The sequence below is a fragment of the Paroedura picta genome, chromosome 2 (assembly GCF_049243985.1).
Source record: "Paroedura picta isolate Pp20150507F chromosome 2, Ppicta_v3.0, whole genome shotgun sequence".
In the NCBI taxonomy this organism is placed as follows: domain Eukaryota; kingdom Metazoa; phylum Chordata; class Lepidosauria; order Squamata; family Gekkonidae; genus Paroedura; species Paroedura picta.
The window spans coordinates 95,669,909-95,691,969 of NC_135370.1; the positions used below are offsets into that span (position 1 = coordinate 95,669,909).

The 22,061-nt window shown below is 43.7% G+C and overlaps 1 protein-coding gene across 3 annotated transcripts in view; it reads right to left on the bottom strand.

Moving 5' to 3' along the window:
* The window catches only part of TRIM66 (tripartite motif containing 66), a 73,994-nt gene that overhangs the window by 44,051 nt on the left and 7,882 nt on the right, over window positions 1–22,061 (bottom strand). Inside the window, exons 1-3 of one of the 3 annotated variants that reach the window (XM_077321734.1) lie at window positions 21,128–21,749; window positions 7,080–7,180; window positions 253–400 (exon numbers count right to left, since the gene is read on the bottom strand). In XM_077321734.1, coding sequence (XP_077177849.1) covers window positions 253–400; window positions 7,080–7,088 — 157 coding nt within the window. In that variant the 5' untranslated portion in view covers window positions 7,089–7,180; window positions 21,128–21,749. Of the gene's footprint in view, window positions 1–252; window positions 401–7,079; window positions 7,181–20,859; window positions 20,986–21,127; window positions 21,750–22,061 lie in introns of those variants that run through there. The other 2 variants (XM_077321735.1, XM_077321736.1) reach the window with 2 other exon arrangements.

Sequence of the window (22,061 nt, forward strand, 5' to 3'; positions counted from 1 at the left end):
CTTACCCCTCTTTTCTGACCCTGTGAGCTAGCCAGAGTCCAGGTCATCTGCCAGTCTGCCCACTATCTCCTCCTCAAACTTACCTTCCAAACATTTCCAAAACATTCCCCTTATTTCCTGGGGAGGCCATGGCCTATGTTGTTTTACACCGTTCCTGCCACTATCTAGGGACTGTGACTAGGGGGCAACATGGATTGTTTACTATAAGGAAAAGAAACCCTCTAAAATGTTAAGAGGTATATAGATTACTACCGGAGCAGCCCTTCAACGATATAGGCAAGTAATGTTCTCCAGCTTCCTTGTCATGTCCATGTTCTTCTGTACACAAGCTGCACAGCCATTTGTTACAACTGGTACACAGACTGTGTGCAGGCCTCTTCTCTTTGCATCCAGAGCAACTCTGTTAAAAAAAAAAAGATTACACAGAAACAAAATACATCAGTGATGCCAGAGATGTAGAACCATCTGGACTGAATGCAGATCCTGAAGGTGTTATTTGTTAGGATGACACTTCACTTAGAGTGTCACATGTTGTTATGTGTTACAGTGCCGTCAGCCTGGCCTTGTTAGCATGAGAACTGGATCACTCTGTCAATATCTGAGGAATGTGTCACTACAGTGACACACTACTTAATCCTGTTCTGTTAAGCATTGCATAAAATAAAATACTTCTACCAAGAGCAGGTTTACCACACGCAGTAAGCTATCAGTGCCATCCTAAGCAAAGACACACTCAGACAGACATGAACACATGAAGTTGCCTAATACTGAATCAGACCATTAGACCATCAGAATCAGTACTATGTACTCAAACTGGCAGTTGCTGTCCACAGTCACAGGCTGAGGTCTTCCCTATTACCTACTAACTGCTCCTTTTTTTAAACTGGAGATGCCAGGGATTGAACCTGGGCCCTTCTGTATACAAAGCAGATGCTCTACCACTGTGCCACTCCCCTTTCCTACTCTCCTCAGCTCACTGACTCAATGGACTCACAAAGGTATGTCTGCATAGGATGGCACTGTGTAAATAGCACAGACAATCTGTTACAATTGCCAATCACAGGTTTGGAGGAGGCACAGAGCTGTTTGCTGACAGGATCTCTGAAGATAGCTGGCACTGAGGAGGAAGGATGGCAGTTCCAGTAGCTAGAATAAGTTTAGAAAAGGGCAGAGAAAAGTTCAAAACATCTAACAAACACTTGGTGGATTTTCATTGCAATGAAGGAAAGAATTATACATATGCTTAAATATGGTATCTCTGTTATTGGCTCACCACTCCAAAGATTAAGCCTGGTATCAAAAAGACATTCTTAGCACAAATTAATCCACAGTACACAAAATGGAGAAACAGCCAAGTACCAAATTCAGAAGAAGAAAAAAACATGTTAATGGATGAGCTTCTTTTCTGAGTGACTTGCCAATAACTTTTTCTCCTGCTTTTCCACTTCTTTACATGAGCTCTTTATGAAATACCAATCTTTTATGTGGATTATATTTTGAGTAGGAATTGTCTGCTATTCATGGGTAATTCTTATGAAATCCACATGAGCACACAACGAGTAGACAAAAAATATAATATTTAGGGTGCCCCATCAGCTTTTTAACTTAAAATTTGTATTCACTAAACTGTGCTTGCAGTAATTCATGAGTCAAACAATGGCCAAAAGAAGCCACAGAGCATCTTTCTGTTGCATTCCTAGTAGGATGAGTCAAAAATCATTTTCCAACTACACCTTGTAAATTAAACTTTTCCAAAAGAGCACACATCTTTTCCATGGTAATTAATCCTTGGTTTACTTATCTGTCTGATCTCCACTCAATTTCATTTTGTCAAAGGAAAATATTGATCTCCCATGTTTTTACTCTGCCAAGACTGCTAACATTATAAAATCTATCAAGTGAAATTTAAACAACAAAATTCAAACAAAAAATGAAGAGAACCTGTCAAAAAGGAATATCGACCATTCAGATCCAGGTAATATTTTTAGCAAGTTCCATAAAGCTGCTGAAATAGAATAGTCTCTGCCTGCCTATAAGTAGCTTGCTAGATCTACATTGTTGCTTTCTCAGATTAGTCCCTGCATGTGAATCTGTGACACCCTGTGGACTAGTCTGCCCAACTGGTCTGCTGATGGGTGACAAGTCCCATAATGCAACTCAATAGTGATAGCTTCTACAGCAACTCCCCACACTGTCGTTCTTTTCACCTACAGATTTTCTCCCCACAATATTCCAGAAAGCTGTTATACCAATGGCTAATTCTGCATCCATTTTGTTTCAGTTTAACGTGTGTGTATGACAGAGTTGTTCGACATGTGTATGTAGGTTTGAGGGAGAGACTAGAACCAAGAAGTGTGATGGACTTTCTTTATGTTATCAGCCCAGAGAGACTTGAGCTTAAACTGATGAACATATCAATTTAAATCCCACTTCCTTCTCCAGTTGAGACCCCTGAGTTGGTAGGGCCTCCCTCTTATTTTGAACTTAATTGAGTGCCAAGGGGATCTGAAATGGGGGGGGGGGGGGAGTCTCACAAAGCACCTGGGTTCAGACACAATGTTGGGAAATCGCAAGAAAGAAGAAGGGTGTGCTGGAATGAGAAACTGGTTAACTGCAATCTCTCCCAGCTCAGAGGTATATCATTTTCAGTAACAAAAGAGTTTTCTATACTTGAGATATCACCCAATATCCTGGCTCACCCCAACCTAACAAAGTAGTTATTTAATTAACCAACTCTGACTTCCTTTTTTATTCAATCAAGAAAGGCATTCAAGTCATTAATCTGCCCTTCTTTCTATTTTAGGAGCTATCTTGAAACACCCAAACTTTTGTCTCCATACAGTTCTGGCTCATCAAAACCTAATACAGAATCATACTGCCTCACCCTGGCTCTTTGTACACATGCAGATTTGGCTCACCACAGGTATCAAGGTATTTTCCCCATAATAGTTTAAAAACAGTTAACTTTAAACCAGTCAATGAGATTCAAACTTCTTGTTATGACCCAGTTTGAAGCTAGGGCAGCCAAACCCCACCTACCTTGGGTATCTTGTGTCCATAAAAGAGAGACTCCACACCTAGAGATCTGTTCCAGTTTGAGAGCCAGTTTGGTGTAGTGGTTAGGAGCGCGGACTTCTAATCTGGCATGCCGGGTTCGATTCTGCACTCCCCCACATGCAACCATCTGGGTGACCTTGGGCTCGCCACGGCACTGATAAAACTGTTCTGACCGAGCAGTGATATCAGGGCTCTTTCAGCCTCACCCACACCACAGGGTGTCTGTTGTGGGGAGAGGAATGGGAAGGCGACTGTAAGCCACTTTGAGCCTCCTTCGGGTAGGGAAAAGCGGCATATAAGAACCAACTCTTCTTCTTCTTCTTCTTCTCTTTGTTGGCCTGGTCTACATGTCACAGCAGAAATATCCATCACTAGGAACCACAGGCATATTGTTTCAGAAGGCCCCATGTCAGAATCACCAGTTGTTCTGCTCCTTAAGAAAGAAGGTGAAGCATCTCATGAAGGGTATTTTGCAATAAAATAACCTATGAATATAAAGTATCTTGAGATATTTGTATGGCAGGTGTTGATTGTATAATCATGAAAACAGGAAAATGCTTTTTTACACACTGGTTTAATATTCATGTGCCGCAGCCACCACTCCCTTCCTTAGAATATTCAACTTATGAAGAGCTTTTCCAGTTGCTTTGAATCCCTCTGTTTATATTCTTGATAGTCAGTTTAGAAAGGAAACACAGTGGACAGCTCCTGGGTTCCTTATAGAAAGCTGAATATTACCCAGATCTCTTATTAAAAAATTCTTCTTCTCCTCCTCTTTGTATTATTTTATCCTTGAAACCTGACCAGAAATTAGAAAAAGAAATCTTTTCCACATAATTTGAGGAGTCACCTGCAAGGAGGGGGCTTTTTTTTTTGACAATTGCTTTATATTTGTTCCTTTTACGAAAAATATTCCTCGGTTGCTGACACTTTTTAACTAGAAGGGAGGCAGCACAGCCTAGTAAGCAATTGTACAGTCAACAGGAAACTCAGCAGGACTCGGATCACATCAGGGAATCTCTGAAGTAGAAACTAAGGGGGAGGGGGCATTTCTCCAGGGACAGCAGAACCACTGCCATCCAAGTGGCAGGACCCAATGCCCCCGCCAACTCAAGTTCTACTTTCAAAATCCTTTTGGACAATAAAATCAGAGTCCAGTAGCACCTTTAAGACCAACAAAGATTTATTCAAGGTGTGAGCTTCCTAGTGCAAGCACTCTTCCTCAGACGAAAACTCACGCCTTGAATAAATCTTTGTTGGTCTTAAAGGTGCTACTGGACTCTGATTTTATTGTGCTACTTCAGACCAACACGGCTACCCAATTAGTCCTTTTGGGTTGGCACTGCCACAGTGGCACCAGTTCTACTATAAAAAGTAGAAGAGAGGAAATTGGGAAGTTTAGGCAAGGGTCATACAATCTGAAACCTGGGGTCTTGAGTTCTGGGGAAGTCCAGGGAGTAAAGCACTAACAATCAAAAGGGGAGAAAAAGCCTGCTAAGTGCAGCAGGGGCCCTCAGAAGGAAACTAGAGTTTTGACCAGCAGAGATCTGAGGAAGAAGAAGAAGAAGAAGAAGAGTTGGTTCTTATATGAGTTGGTTCTTAACAGTTTTATCAGTGCCATGACGAGCCCAAGGTCACCCAGCTGGCTGCATGTTGGGGAGCGCAGAATCGAACCCGGCATGCCAGATTAGAAGTCCGCACTCCTAACCACTACACCAAACTGGCTCATCACACCACAGTGGTGTGAGGATCATCACACCACCACAGTGGTACTTGTGAATCGGGATGAAGCCAAAGACTTTGGATGTGTATGAAAGAAGAGTTGTCAGCTGTAAGTTCTTTATGATAACAAAGTTTATCTCTGAATAGCTCACATACAAAAAAACCCCACCTTTGCCCTGAGTCCAAAGAGAAAGGGTGCATAATAAATACAATCAATAATAATAATAATGACTGAATTTCAAAAGCCACTGATTCAGAGTGGTAAAAGAAAGACTTTTGGGTTAGTTAGAAGACATTTACTGAGGTCTAAACTAGTGCAAAGACTCTCCAACACAAAGCAAGCCTCCCAAGCAGGCTTACCAGGGTGTAAACTGCATGGAGCTTTTATTCCAATCCCAGGTCGATTCAGCCCCTGCCGTCTACACAGAACGCGATTTCCATTTTGATTTTGGGTGATTTAAATTTTCCTTCTGCAGCAAGAAGGATTGATCCGGAGTGACCTTACCTTTATTGTACGATATCTTAGAGTGCTTTTAATGCTCAATATTTTAAGAATCAAATTGCAGGCTGTTTTGAATCTGGGCTTTGCTCCGTGGTAGAGAATCCCTGATTGGCCAAAGCTGTTCATGTGACAAGCTTGCCTTCAAAGAGAAGCCCCTACTTTCTCTCAACTTCTGTCAGTCTTGTATTTTTTCCCCCTCCTCTGCCTTCTTTGATCCTCTCTCCCCGCCCCTCCAAGAAAAGAAAGAGACTCCCTGTTTGGCTCCTCTCCCCCCCCTTCGAGAAAATAAAGAGGCTTGCCCCCCCTCCTTCTGAACTACCCTAACCATGTGCAGAACACTTTTCTGTTTCAATGGGGGCGGGAGATGAAGACCTGAGTTTAAATCGATCCGAATTCAACAGGATTGACAATGGAATAAACAAAGTAAGTGCAGACTGCCCAGGTTTCCCACTGGAAGGAATAGGGGGAGTGGAATGGGGGAGCAATTGGCACCATCCTACCACCACTATGTCACTTCCAATGTAACCTGGAAGTGACAGCATTGTGTCCGGCACTTCTCTAGCATTTGCTCAGAGCTCTATGGTTAAACCGAAGTTAAAGACTCATAGAGTGTAATGGTGTCACTTCTGAATCATGCCAGAAATGAAGTCATCAGCACATCACCAGCAATGCTATGACATCACTAGCGAGTTTCCCAAAGGAGCACAGACATAAATCAAGGAAAGTCTGAATGCAAACAATAACTTCCAATCCACCCACTCTAGAATATGAGTTATCTTGCCTGATATGAGTATGCTCCATTAAATCTAACCTTTTTCCTGCCAACAGCAGTGTAGCAAATGCCTCTTGAACCTCATAATCATCTCTCAAAGTCCTACCTCCCCTTCAGGGCTCTAAATCAATCCTTGTGATTTTGACCCCCTGCATATCTGAGGGTCTGTCAGTCAATCAAAGCCAGGGAATTCCACTGAGCAGAAGGGGACAAGCAAGTCTCATTTTTCAAAGGGAGGGAAACCATCCTACTCTCCTCAGATAGAGAATTGGAGGCCCTGGATAGACACTCATGAAGATAGATTAAGGTGGACAGTCATGTTGTTCTGAAGTAACAGGACAAAATTTGATTCCAGTGGCACCTTTAAGACCAACAGAGTTTTATTTAAGGTATATGCTTTTGAGTGCACATTTATTTTGTCAGATACATTGAAAAGGAAGTTACCAGTCCATACATGTAGGTACAGGGGGAGGAACAAATTAGGATAATCAAGATGTTTAACAGATGCAAGGACCTAACAGGAATATCAAGCTTAGTTTCCATTTGTTTGGATTTCATTCCGGGAGAGGAGGCAGTGACGCAAATAAATATATCATCTATCCTGCTGCTGTTGTACGGGCAGTATTTTATATATTTTAAGGGGGTACTGTTCTGATATTTTAATTGGAAACATTATGGTTTTAATCTGTAACCCGCTGTGAGCCGGCTTGCCGAAAATGGCGGGAAACAAATAAATGAATGAATGAATGAATAAATAAATATCAAATTATATTTCATTTTTAAAATATCAAATAAATATATCAGAAATACAACAGGGTCTCAGTTAATTACTCTCAGCATGCCACAATGAAGAAGGGTACATTTACACATCAATCTCCAATTTTGATATATTTGCAAGAATTGACACAGTTTTTATGTGACTTTTAGCCACCTGTTCATTACACTATGCCTGAAAATTCACAGATGATTTAAATTTACTCTTTGAGCTTACTGACAACATGGTAATACAAAACATTTCCCACTTACTCTGGCCATTGCTGGATTTGTTGCAAAGTCCTCTGGAAAGAAATGTTTAGCTACATTCCTTGTTCCGTGGAAAGGTTTTCAAAGAGGGGATGAGAAGATACCTAGAGAGAGAGAGAGAGAGAGAGAGAAAAGAGTAGCAGAAATCACAGAAAATGTTAAATGTTTTTAGATGTAATTGTAAAAGTTTTAGAGGTACACTTATAAATTTGCTATCTAGAGAAAGACACGGATACTACCAATAGGGGGCTGCATCTGGCTATCCTTCATTAATTTATTGTGTTGTATTAATCCAATAGTTCATCCAGAAAATTTAGTTTTCCAGCCATTATTACAGTTTTTAGAGCATTTTCAAAAAGCCAAAGAATTATCATATCATTTGTTCCCACAGGAACCACTGATGTGTGGCTAACCCAAATTCTTTCCATTTTCCAAGATCAACCATTGCTTAACATGTCATTACGCTTCCCAAATGTGACCAGTACCACTCAGTAGAAATCCCTGAGATCTCCCCTACAAAGCTGTTTTGGGCCAGGATAGCTACATATGCCAGTAATGGCTCCCCAGAGATTGTCAGCTAGAAATAGAAGGAATTTCATAACCATTGATAATTTGCCTTCTTTCCTTTCAGTGTAGTGGGATGCTATATATGTATGTATGTGCTACCAAGCTGCTGTCAAATTGCACCCGATAGAATGGCAAATCTATGGCAATCCCAGCAAGGGACTTTCAAAAGTGAGCAGCAGAGTTGATAGACTGACTCCACAGATTCTTCCAAGGTGGTCTTCCATCCAAGTACTGACCCATCTTAGCTTCCATGATCTGTTGAGATAAGGCTACACCATAACCCAGGCTTTCAAGGATTTCTTGACAGCCCTGGAACGGTTTCCTGAATGGTTGGGAGTTCATTAATTTTTAATATATTTTTTAGATTTGTTCAACACTTATTGGGTGATAAATGTCAACCTGCCCACCCTTTCCTGGAGGGAGTGGGAAGGGGAGGGTCCCAGGTGAGTGTGTACACAGCTATGCTTCCTAACCATATTCAGCACAATTGCACCACTTCTGCGATTTCTTGAAGTCTGAAGAGTGTTTCAGGGGGCTCTCACAGTAGACAAACTAGCTGCAAAGCCTGTTCCTAAGAATGGGCCTTGAAAGGGCCCCCTCGCCTGGCCCCTGGCCAGGCAGCTTAAGGTGGCTTTGGGCGGCAGCTCCCAGCCAGGTTAAGTGGGGCGGGTGGGGGCTGGGAGGCCCTCGTCAGCTGGCCAAGAGGCCCTTGTTTGCAAGGCCAGCCTAGCAGGCCAAGAGGCCCTCGTCAGCAAGCCCTCCATCACAACCCTTTGCCCAGGGCCCTCTCCCCTTAGCTGCTGCTGGCTCCAGGCACTGAGGCATCTGAGAGCAAAGAGGCTAGAGTCCAGAGATGGAGGGCGGGAGCTGCAGGGGCAGGGCCAATCAGGGTGCAGCCAGCTTTGCCCTGATTGGCCCTATTCCAACTTGGACAGCCGGACACATCCCACCCTCTAGGCTGTTTCATAATGGATAAGGATAGAAAAGAGATAAAAAGGCATTATCAGGAAATGTGGCTAACTTTGCTCTGTATAAGCAGGAAATGAAACTGGGCTTGAATACTTCTCTGCCTGCTAAGTGCCTGTTCATTATTTAAAATACTTATATTGCCTTCCAGAACAAAAAAGAAAGAAAAAGAAAAAAGAAATCAAACCAGACAACATATATCAATCCAGTGGCAACAAAGCCCAAAAAAACGAAAGCAAAATCAAGACTTTTTGTGTGTGTGCAACATTCAAAGTCAATGCACAAGAAAAAAATTATCCTGACAGTCTGACTCTCAGACGGTATGTGGGACACATACCTGCTCAGGAGCAACTTGGCCAGGGCCCCCTCCCACCCTCGCAAACACACACATACACAGACATACTGAAACACCCTTCCCTCTCCCCTTTCCCCCCTCATCTGTTGCTTTCCCAACCCCCTCCTTGCTTCCTCCTCCTCCCTCCCTCACAAACACACACAGACACTCCCTCCCCTTTCCCCCTCCCATTTCTCCCTTTACCTGTTGGTTTTCCTCCCTCCAAGCAAACACACGTGTGCACATGCACACACACACACACATTTCCCTTACTCCCCCCCATCCTGCTTATCTATACATCTGTCTCTGCCTCAGTGACACAGGTCATGCAGCAGCTGCTCAGGCTCCTAGGGCCAGTGTGGCCACTGCAAACACCTCATAGGTCACACAGCAGCTGCCCAGGCCCAAGGGGCTGGCTGAGACCTCCTCATCTTCTGGGACGTTTAGTGGGCAAGACAACGGACGTCACGTCCATCTACATTTCCATTTGATTAGGCTTGCCAGGTGTGTCCCACATCAATAAGATTACATCCATGCATCACCGGAAATTTTATTATCATTTTACTATAACATCCATTCACCTCTTGGATCATGTCTTACCCATGCAGGAAAACACTGTTATCAAATGTATTCACTTGAAGTGTACTGTTATTGTTTAGTTGCCAATATAAACAATCTGTTTTAGGCAGAATCCACGCATTGATGGATATTGTGCTGCAGTAATAATTTGTGACAGGATTTTCCTGTGTTGACATGACAGATCAGGAAATGAATGACTGCAACAGCATTGCACTATCAAGCAACGTGGACCCATCAACTAAACAATAACAATGTTGTAGACACCTCTAATTCCCCCCCCCCCCCCACTAACCAGAGCAGTCGACATCCTAAGCAGAATATAACTGTTGTAAACTTAAAATGGGAAATAGGAAAGGCAAGACTCTGCATGGCTCCAGACTGCTGCTGAGCAGGACTTCCTACGTTAGTGAGTGGTCACTTCGAATAACAGAGCAGTTCTGTCAGAGCTCTCACAGCCCCACCAACCTTACAGGGTGTCTCGTGTGGTAAGAGGAAGGGAAGGCGAATATCAGCCACTTTGAGACTCCTTTGGGTAGTGAAAAGCGGTTATAAAAACCAACTCTTCTTAGAGGGACATTGATGAGTTAATATATTTTGAAATGGTAAGATATGGCACTACTACAAAAAAGGTCAGCATCCTCACATCAAAAGGCAGAGGAACTAACTTGTAGACAGGCTCAGGTTTCACTTAGTTTCCATCACAACTGTGAGCTCACATCTGGCACAATGATTTAGAGTAGTTCAATTGCTTGCCGCTTATGCAGAAAGGCACCAAAATAATAGCTAATTGGACATTAGCTGTAAGGCAGTAGTTCTCAACCTGGGGGACGGGACTCCTTTGGGGGTCAAATGACCCTTTCACAGGGGTTGCGGCAGGGCGAGCAGCTTGGCGGGGGGGGCATCTACACAACAGCCTTGCGAAATAGATCAAGATAGAGCGTTCATCTGTCTGGAGCAGCAGAAAATAGCAAGATCGGCATGGTGGGACAAGAGGCAGAACTGAACTGAGAAACCCCAGAACAAAACCAAAATATATACAATCATGAACAACGTATCTTCACGCCATTGGTCAGTCTAATTTCTGTGAAAGAACCCTTGCATAATTTTATGGTTGGGTGTCAACACGAGGAACCGTATGAAAGGGTTGTGGCATTAGGAAGTTTGAGAACCACTGCTGTAAGGTATTTGCAAGCCACTTCACAGAGAAGATATCCACCATGACCTTCCCCTAACCATTGATACAGAAAGGGAACTAGAGGACCCTTGGACCCCTTCAGAAGGAGTATTTGGTGGCTCATGCTAACTGAAGTGAATAGGCTGCTAGCTTCAGTGAGGCCAACCACATGCCCATTATATCCCTGTCCCTCATGGCTACTTAAAACGAGTGAGGAGAGGATATGAGCTCCTCTCCATGAGATAATCAACCTTTCTCTCTCAACAGAGGAATTCCCAGAGGGGCTGAAGGACAGCAGCCCAGATTCTCTCCCAGAGTCATTTGCTAGATGTCTGGAAACAGTGATGGGATGATACAAGCAGAGTCACCTGAAACTCAACTCTTCAAAGACAAAGGTCCTATGGCTGGATAGGAAGGGACCAAGTGAGGAAGCATGCCTTCCCTGCCTGGACAGAGTGCAAATGACAGTTGCACACTTAGCCAGGAACTTGGGCTTGATCACTGACACCTCCCTTTCTAGGAAGGTGCAAGTCACAAGAGTAGCATAGCCAGCATTTTTCCATCTACTCCAAACAAAGTTACTACCGGCCTACACCTAGCCTGGAACACCTAGCCACAGTGATCCAAGCAACGGTCACCTCTAGATTGGATTTCTATAACTCACTCTACATGGGCCTACCCTTGTGCCTGCTCCAGAAACTGCAACTGGTCCAGAACACAGCAGATGGATTTTATACTTGATGTGCACTGCCCTGAGCCAAATTTTGGGAGGGTGATATATAAATTGGGCTAATCCTGCGTTGAGCAGGGGGTTGGATTAGATGGCCTGTATGGCCCCTTCCAACTCTATGATTCTGTGATTCTATGATTCTGTGATTCTAAATATAAGAAAAAATAATAAATAAGAGCTCAGACAACTGAGAGCACGTGGAGAGAGCTACTGGGGAGAGTTGCTGCTGACCAGGTGAGGCTATTGTGCTGCCTGGGTGTGGTGATTGCTGGGTAATTGTTGGGAGGATTAAAAAGGGCTGCTCCTCTCCAGAGGCTCGAGCCTGTGGCTCTTAGCCTGGGGTTCTTGGCTGAGCAATTAGAATCAGTAGATTATATTTCCCTAGTAGTTGCACTGCCTAGACATTACAATGGACCTCCAGGACACTCATCCCATCATCTGCAGTGAGTGTGACATGATTACCTTCCTCCCAGAAGACAAGATGGACTACAGCTGCCCCAAGTGTAAGCTGGTAAGACTTTTGGAGGAAAAGATTAGGGGACTAGAAAACAGAATTATTACTCTGACCCAAAGTAATGAAGGGGAGGAGTTCATAGACCAGAGCCCTGCAACTCGGAATAAAGACAATACAACTAAAGAGGATAAGGAGATTGACCACAATAGGGAGCCTCTGCAGACAGTTCGGAAAAAGACTCAACGGCGAAGAGCAAGACAGTTCTCGGGGCCTTTGGAGCTCCAGAATAGATTTCAGGCCCTTGCAGAGGAGGTGCAAGGGTCAACAAGGGAAGAGGTCCCAAAACGAAGTCCAAGACAAAGGGAAGAGGCCACGGGGACAGAAGGAAATGGAGTTGAGAAGAAAAAAAAAGGAGAGTACTGGTAATTGGAGACTCCTTGCTAAGAGGAATGGATCACCATGTGGCTGGGCCCGACCCCCTAACCCGAGAGGTGTGTTGCTTGCCAGGGGCGAAAATTAAAGATGTTTCAGAACGGCTGCCCAAACTCCTCAAATCTACGGATCGCTACCCAATTGTGATGATCCATGTGGGAACGAATGACATGTCCCTGAATACCATCGCTCCTATTAAAAAAGACTATCAAGATCTGGGGAGGAAGCTCAAGCAAATGGGGGCACAAGTGGTATTCTCTTCAATCTTGCCTGTCAAGGGAAGAGGAATGCGTCAGGAGAGGAAGATAATGGAGGTGAATCACTGGCTGCGTAGTTGGTGCCGGCAGGAGAGATTTGGTTTCTGGGACCATGGGATAGGCTTTCTTGAGGAAGGCCTACTAGCACCTGATGGACTGCACTTATCGAAACTGGGGAAGAATGTGTTTGGCAGAAACCTGGGGAGATTAATCAGGAGAGCTTTAAACTAAAGCCACTAGGGGAAGGAGACGATCAACATAGGGAGTGTATGGAAGGAAAACGATCGGAGGCAGCCCAACCGGCAAGGCCAGCTCATAGAGAACCAAAAGTAAAAGGATTCAGATGTCTTTATACTAATGCCCGAAGCATGGGCAATAAAAAGGAAAAGCTGGAACTTCTCATGCTGATGGAAAGGTATGATCTAGTAGGCATCACAGAAACTTGGTGGAATGATTCTCATGACTGGAATGTAATGGTGGATGGATATGAACGGTTCAGAAAAAACAGAATAGACCGAAGAGGTGGAGGAGTGGCACTGTATGTGAGGAAAGGGCTTACCTGTCAGGAAATTCTAGTGAAGGAGAGCATATCTACAGTGGAAAGCATCTGGGTGAAAATAAGCGAGGGGAAAACAAACAGTGTGTTGGTTGGTGTCTGCTACCGACCGCCTGACCAACGAGAGGATGTGGATGCTGCACTTTGTGAGCAGCTTGAGAAAATATCCAAACGACAGGACCTTGTCATCATGGGTGACTTCAATTTCCCAGATGTGTGCTGGGAAACAAACTCTGCGAAGCGTCCTCAGTCATGCAAGTTTCTGACCTGCCTGGCTGACAATTTCATTTATCAAATGGTAGATGAACCCACAAGAGGTTCAGCCATACTGGACTTAATACTGACCAACAGGCAAGAGTTGGTGGATGAGGTGAAGGAGGTGGGGACCCTAGGGGGAAGTGACCATGTCCTCATAGAATTCTTTTTGAGATGGGGAGCCAAGGAAGCTTGTAGCCAGACGCAGATGATTTTCGTAGGGCAAACTTTAATAAACTCAGAGACATGCTGAGTGTCATTCCATGGATGAGAATGCTGGAAGGGAAGGGAGCATGTGAAGGGTGGGCACTACTCAAACAGGAGCTATTGCATGCTCAATCAATGACTATCCCAGAAAGACGAAAACACTGCAGGAGCTCTAAGAAGCCTATTTGGATGAACAGAGAACTTCAAGAGGAACTAAGAAAGAAAAGGAAAATGTTCAGGAAATGGAGAGAAGGACGGAGCTCTAAAGAAGAGTACCTATAGGTTACTAGGGACTGTAGATCAATCATAAGAAAGGCCAAAGCTGAGAGTGAGATAAGATTGGCCAGGGAAGCCCATTGTAACAAGAAAAGATTTTTCAGTTATGTGAGGAGCAAACGTAAAGTCAAGGAGGCAATAGGCCCACTGTTGGGTGCAGATGGACAAACTCTAACGGAAGATGCAGAGAAAGCAGAAAGGCTTAGTGCCTATTTTACTTCTGTTTTTTCCCACAGGTCAAAGTGTTTAGGCACATCTAGAGATGGCCATAGCCAAAGGACAGTGTCTGGGTGGCAGGTTAACATGGCATTTAGCTGCACTGGATGAGTTCAAATCCCCTGGTCCGGATGAAATACACCCGAGAGTACTCAAAGAACTTTCCAGAGACCTTGCACAGCCCTTGTTCATCATCTTCGGAACCTCTTTAAGGACTGGAGATGTCCCGGAGGACTGGAAGAGAGCAAATGTTATTCCGATCTTCAAAAAAGGGAGGAAGGATGAACCGGGGAACTACAGACCAGTGAGTCTGACCTCTGTTGTGGGGAAGATAATGGAGCAGATATTAAAGGGAGCGATCTGCAAACATCTGGAGGACAATTGGGTGATCCAAGGAAGTCAGCATGGATTTGTCTCCAACAGGTCCTGCCAGATCAACCTGGTTTCCTTTTTTGACCAAGTAACAGGTTTGCTGGATCGGGGAAATTAGGTTGATGTCATTTACTTGGATTTTAGTAAAGCTTTTGACAAGGTTCCCCATGATGTTCTGATGGATAAATTGAAGGACTGCAATCTGGATTTTCAGATAGTCGGGTGGATAGGGAATTGGTTAGAGAACCGCACTCAAAGAGTTGTTGTCAATGGTGTTTCATCAGACTGGAGAGAGGTGAGCAGCGGGGTACCTCAGGGCTCGGTGCTTGGCCCGGTACTTTTTAACATATTTATTAATGATCTAGATGAGAGGGTGGAGGGACTACTCATCAAGTTTGTAGATGACACCAAATTGGGAGGCCTGGCAAATACTCCGGAAGATAGAGACAGAGTTCAACGAGATCTGAACACAATGGAAAAATGGGCAAATGAGAACTAGATGCAATTTAATAAAGATAAGTGTAAAGTTCTGCATCTGGGTCAGAAAAATGAAAAGCATGCCTACTGGATGGGGTATACGCTTCTAGATGTGTGAACGAGACCTTGGGGTACTTGTGGATTGTAAACTAAACATGAGCAGGCAGTGTGATGCAGCGGTAAAAAAGGCAAATGCCATTTTGGGCTGTATCAACAGAGGCATCACATCAAAATCACAAGATGTCATAGTCCCATTGTATACGGCACTGGTCAGACCACATTTGGAGTACTGTGTGAAGTTCTGGAGGCCTCACTTCAAGAAGGACGTAGATAAAATTGAAAGGGTACAGAGGAGAGCGACGAGGATGATCTGGGGCCAAGGGACCAAGCCCTATGAAGATAGGTTGAGGGACTTGGGAATGTTCAGCCTGGAGAAAAGGAGGTTGAGAGGGGACATGATAGCCCTCTAAGTATTTGAAAGGTTGTCACTTGGAGGAGGGCAGGATGCTGTTTCTGCTGGCTGCAGAGGAGAGGACACGCAGTAATGGGTTTAAACTTCAAGTACAACGATATAGGCTAGATATCAGGAAATAAATTTTCACAGTCAGAGTAGTTCAGCACTGGAATAGGCTGCCTAAGGAGGGGTGAGCTCCCCCTCACTGGCAGTCTTCAAGCAAAGGTTGGATACACACTTTTCTTGGATGCTTTAGGATGCTTAGGGCTAATCCTGAGTTGAGCAGGGGGTTGGACTAGATGGCCTGTATGGCCCCTTCCAACTCTATGATTCTATGATTCTATGATTCTATAATACAAGCACTGTCCCTTATGCAGAATGACGTGTGTACACCTGTTTGGAAAAGTGTGAAACTATGGAGTTTCCTAATCCGCCATGAAGTCTGGCAATAAAAATGGCCTGTAATTCTGTATAGATCCTTTTTTTTTTAAGGCTGCAGTATACTGCAGTACCAGTGCAGATTTATGATCTGCAAAGAAGTAACTGCCTCTTTCAATTCACTACCTTTTTGGGATAACAGAATCAAATTCTTGCATTCAGTTTCATTGGAGACTAATGAAAATCTAAATAGAACCTTCATATTCAGAAGCAGTATTCATCTGATTATCAAATAAGGGCAAACTATTCATCTCCCAGAAGCATCTGACTGACCTTAGTTTTTAAAAACCCTGACATAGTTATGAACCCAGTTCATAGTTATGAACCCAAAGAACTACATTTATCAAGGCATCTAATTGAACCTTCTCCCTTTGTGTTACAAGTGTTAACCTCTCCCTTTGTTTTTCAAGTGAAAATAAAATTCTAGACCTTCTCCCATCACTCTGTATTTTCCTGTGATCTCTTTGTTATAGTCATCAGCAACATTCTAAATGAGGTGAACTTGTTCCAAACAATGTGTCTAGAAATGTTCTCACATATAATTCCATATGAAGCTGACCTTATTTTATTAAAGCTGTCCTTCTCTTGTTTGTCTTGAGGCAGAATATGCTGTAGAATAGTCAGCCATTATGTTATCAATTAGTCTTATAATGATTTAGTTATGTGCATATGATCCACTAAGGATTGGGTGTTTTTCAGTTACTCATGGGGTTTCAGTTACTTTAAACAGAGTTGTATCCTTTGACTTTAGTGGGCTTAAAAGAATGCACCATCAGCAGCAGCTGCTGCATTAATATTATTATTATACAAGCAGGCTCAAGGTGGCTTACAGTGTCAGCAATTAAAGTTATACCATTTAAAAACTAATACATCACAGTTCCCTTCCATCATCGTTCCATTGACTTTTCTGTTTATGGTTGTCCGAAAACTGTGGTGGGATGGTCTTTCTAGTGCAGGTAAGAACAGGTATAACTGGAGAGGGATATTGAAATGGGAGAGACGGAGGGAGGCCCATAGTTATTTCTCATTTATCCTGGCCTCAACCATAGGCATGGTGGAAGAATACTGATTTACAGACCCAACAAAATTTTACTAATTCTGTCAGAGCCTGGATCTCCTTTAGTAATTCATTCCACCAAGTGGGAACCAGCATTGAAAAGGCCCTGGCTCTGGTCGAGGCCAGGATCAGGGATCACCAGGTTTGTGTTTGTAGATAGTAATGCTCTCCAGGGGACATACTGGGAGAAGCAGTCCCACAGGTGTGCAGGGCTCAGACAACAGAAGGCCTTGAAGATTAATACCAGTTCTTTAAACCTGATCTAGAACTCTACTGGCAACCAGTTCAGCTGATGGAGGGCAGGTGAAATATGGGCCTTCCATGGGGTCCTTGTCAGGACCCACACCGCTATATTCTGTACCAGCTGCAATTTCCAAATCATAGCATAGAGCGAGTTAACAGTAATCGAATCTAGATTACTGTAATCTAGTCACATTTGTGATCTAAGCCTCCAAGCTTTGTTTCGGACTGCATAGCTGGTTCTATAAGACTGAGATACAAGGAAAGGGCCAGTCCTTTTGGTAAAAGGACACCGCTTTCATTTTCTGTCACCACATCAGCCCAATACAGTATAATACGTTATCTGCTTTAGATCCCTGATTTACTAGGCTTCTTACTGAATACACAATATCAATCATTATACTACATTTATATTCTGTCTTTCTGGAACAAGTGTGCACAAGACTAACATCATTTTACTTATATTTCAATAATATACCATTTTATTATTTTCATTTCAATTTCTAGGTTGCCCCTTCCCCGCAAATGGGCTCAGGGCAAATCACAACATATAAGAAGAACAGCACACGAACTCTTGATCCAGGAGGGTTACTCCTTCAGGGCACTCCCCGCGCAAATGTCCCCAAGCTGTGAATGTGTTGGTCTCGTGTGGAACACGGCCAAAAGCTTGGCCATCCGGGTGCTATACCATCTTCCCAACGCACCACTGAGACTCTTGGAATTTGTTGTCGGTCCCACCCCTCAAGCAAGCCACACCCTCAACTTGATCTCATGTTCAGGACTGGGAGCGGATCTGATTGCAGCAGTGAACACCATTCCACTATCAGACCTCTATACCCTGAAAGCCTGGATCAACATTCTCCTCCCACGGAGGGTGTATTTTAGTCCAGCGGACCGCAACCTTTTTAGTGTTGCGGAGCACTGCCAAAGGGTGAGGGAAGAGAAGACCAGGGCCCCCGCACATGCGCGGAAGCCCCCGTGCAGGTGCGGAAGTTTGCACCTGACAGGGCTGCAAACGCACATGTGCGGGCCTGTCATGCATGCACATCTGCGCTCCAGATAGCATTACTATCTACAAACACGCATGTGCAGCGGCTCCGTGCATGTGCGCATGTGTGAAACTGTCGCACGTGCGCGTTTGCAGCCCCACCAGGTGCAAACGTGCCTGCGTGGCAGGTCAGCACCTGCGCAGAGGCTTCCGCGCATGTGGGGGGGCCCAGGTCTTCTCTCCCCTCACCCTTTGGTTGTGTAACTATAATCCATCCTTCCTCTATCTGCACTCCAACAACAGAAATTAGCAGACAGGACTTCCAGGTCAAAGGTACAGCTTGTAGGTAACAAGTAAGCAGACACGAGCACTGTAATTTTTAATGCAACCGCCGGATATTTAGAGTTCCCTCCATCATTAGGCAGAGCATCTTCTCTGCAAAAAGGATAAACTCTTGTCTTCCATCAAAATTTTGCTGTAACAACCCAAGGTTGTATACCAACAAAATACTTCTAAGCTAGCAAAAAGGGACAGCTTTTATTACATAAAAAGGAGTTCAGACTTCTTTTAGATTGATTTTTCCTTAGCTGTATTTCAAATTTCCACAGAAACTATAATAGACCAGAACCAATCTAAACAAAATCACACCAACGAATGCAGTTCCTTTCCAGTTTCCCCATATCACATTATCAAACAGTTTTATACTGTAAGCTTCTTTGGACAGGGACCTGTCTACTTGTTTTAAAAGCATTATGCAGAAGTGACATTATACAAATAAACAACATAAATGCTCGAGAAAATTTAGATGGTATTTTCAGGGCTCTGGGTGCATTTTCTGTGACTGAAAAGCTGGGAATTCTTGAGATGTGTAATAGTTGGGAATAAACTCTATCATCATTATCTATTCAGTGCCCCCACATTCAGTGCTCCCGCAAGTTGCAAGAAGTAACACAAATAAACCAATAAATAAAAACAAAACCTGAATACAAAGAAGAATCTGATGTCAGCAATAAAGCTCCCAAATTAAAGGAAAAGCCTGAGTTTTAAAAGGGGAGACTTTGCAATACTTGCGTACAGTCAAAAACCTTGGACCTATTTTTTAGTGGAGCGTTTCAAAGCATGTAAAGTCCCTGCAAGATGGCCCTGGTGTGCCCACTCACATGTCTGTGTCAAGTGCCGCCAAGTCACAGCTGACTTATGGTGAAACCAGCAAAGAGCTTCCAAGGCCAGAGAGAAGCAGAGGTGATTTGCCATTGCTTGCCTCTGCAGAGTCTTCCTTGGTGGTCTCCCTTTCAAGTACTGATGCTGTTTAGCAATCAAGATCTGACATCCATCTCTAGCTATGCACAATAGGAGCACATCCCTGTTATTCCAGTAAAAAGGGCTTGAATGGAAGGCTGATTTATTTTTTTGAAGACATGTTATCTGGATGGAAAGAGGGGTCAGAGTCCAACAGACCCTTCTTGGCCAGGCAGTGGAGCAAGCAACGTCAACGGCTTTCTATTTCTTCCTGGGATTAACAAAAGCAGCCTGCAGCTGGATTCTCACACTGCGAAAACCCGTCTGAGAACAGTTTCTACAACCACTGATTGTGAGGGTGAGACACACACTTGGAACCCCACAAGGAGAAAGCAGCTTAGGCAGGATGCACTGAAGGGTGTGCAAAGGATTGGGAGCACCACCACCCCTGCCAAATCGTCACTAAACACCACCCTTCTCCCGATGCTGCTTTTCAACACAGAGAGTCACTGCTGGATTGATGCACTGGAGTGCAGCATGTTGCTCAGCTCTCCGTGTGCATGCACAAGCTACAAGTCAAGCAGACACACCAAATGAAAACACTGCTGCTGACAACCACTCCCCCCCCCCCCCGTAGATACAAGAATCCTGGCAAGAGATCTGATTTCTGTTTTTCACTCTCTACATTGTGGCAATTGGGAGAGGTTTAAAAGGGTGTTGTTGTTGTTGTTGTTTGGCAGCTGGCAACCCAAGCCTGTGACTGATCTACATGAAAAACATTGTCACTGTTATGGGGAACAGAAAGCTAACCTCAACAAATTGCCCTACTACACTGAGGAATATTTTGCATTTTTATCTAAGACAGATTCAAGAACAGGATTTCAAACTTACTATGACCCCCCCCCCCCCATCATCCTGGATCGTATACTATCTGTGGAAATGTGAAACTGCTAGGTGCCAAAATTGTACAAGTGTGTATTTTGCCATCTGGACACACGATTCAAAGCTATTGTGGGTTTGTATGTGTTTGTACACATGGTAAAAGAGACCATTCCTCACTAAAATACCACATGTGAAACAGCCCTTAGAGGCATCCATGAAAGTGCAAGTGTAAACATCCGAATCACTCTCTCGATATAGATTACCAAACACATTTGGGTCACTGAAAGCACAGGGAAGTGTGACCTTCAGGCCTCCTAGGCAGCACCAGAAGCCTCCCAGGGAGAAAACGCAAGAAGCACAAGGATGACGGCTAAGAGCACAGATACTGCGAATTAGAGGTAAATGCAATTACTGTGTTAGGCAGATTTTGCCTTCTATTTCCCCACCTGCTTTAAGTATCTGAGACATCCTTCTTTTTGTTCTCAAAACAGATTATTTGCTATTTGCTTTCTGAATTCTTTAACCCTGTGGGATATAATTGACCTTCAGCTACCCTGGGTTGGTTAATCAAGCACCACGCGCAATACGTGGTAATTCAAAACCGGTAGGTTAGAGAGATGAACATACACTCACAGTGCTGCCTGCTTTTGCCTTCTAGCCTTAACCGTGTTGTTGACATTCTCCAACGCTTTTTCCCTTTGGAATGGCGATCCAAACTTGATCAGCATAACATGAAGCACAGCAGAAAAACAGCCGGTCTGTAATGTTTACAGACACTGAATCATAACTGACAGACAGCAGTTCTGACTAGAAATGGGGAGTGCTTATGCCAACCTCCTTGTAAACTACTCCCAGGCTATGTTATTTATACAGGAAAAAAATACTTTTCATGTTTGCTTACCTGGTTTCTCTGGAAAGCAGCCACTTAAGAGGGGTGCACAAATAAGTGTCTCTTGGCTGAGGAAATGGGTTGTTACTAAGCAGAAGAGCATGCACAGCGTAATCCCTGGAAACAGCTTTTACTGTACAGCGTCAGGAGTGCTGATGAGAGAAAATGACTAGACCTCTCCGTTGTGCATCTGGGGCTCCTTTCCTTTTTTTTTTTTTTTTTTGCAACCCCCTCTTCAGAAACAAGGAAAGGTGTGCAGAGGACACTAAATGCCCCTTGTTTGACTCTCTGCCTCTTACTTTTAGGCCTCCTGCGTGTTTGGGGGTCTATTTTTCCTGATCACTGGAGTAAAAAAACAACTCCAGGGTGAGGCAGGAATTAGAGCAGCCTCTCTCTCTCTCTCTCTCTCTCTCTTTCCCCCCAGATCTTCTTTCACAAGTAACTATAGTAAGTGCTCAGAAAGGGAAATAATAGATAGCTCTTAGGATTAACCTATATAAAATAAATCATAAAACATAATTTTACTGTTGGGTCTGCCTTTCAGCTTATTAGCCATCAAAGATTTGCTGTCTGTAATCTCAATGCCATCAAAAACAAGAGAGACACATTTCTTTCAGAAACCTATCCTTTTCAGAGACCTCTTTTAAATATATTATTACTGCAAGCAGAGAAAGAGTATTCAGTGATTGCCCTAGAGATTCACTGTTTGTACGTATGACGAATGATGCAATCAGTGGATCTAAAAAGCAATCCAACATGGAATTCTGCAACTCAAACAACAGGATCTGAAGATCAATAGACCTGAGTTAGTTCTGGTGATATCACTATGACTAAATTAAGATACTTTTTGACATCTGCAAACAAACAAACAAGATCTTTCAGTCTTGAAAGTACTATGCCTCCATATGGTTTAATATACACATAATTTTGATTTACGAAGCAGACA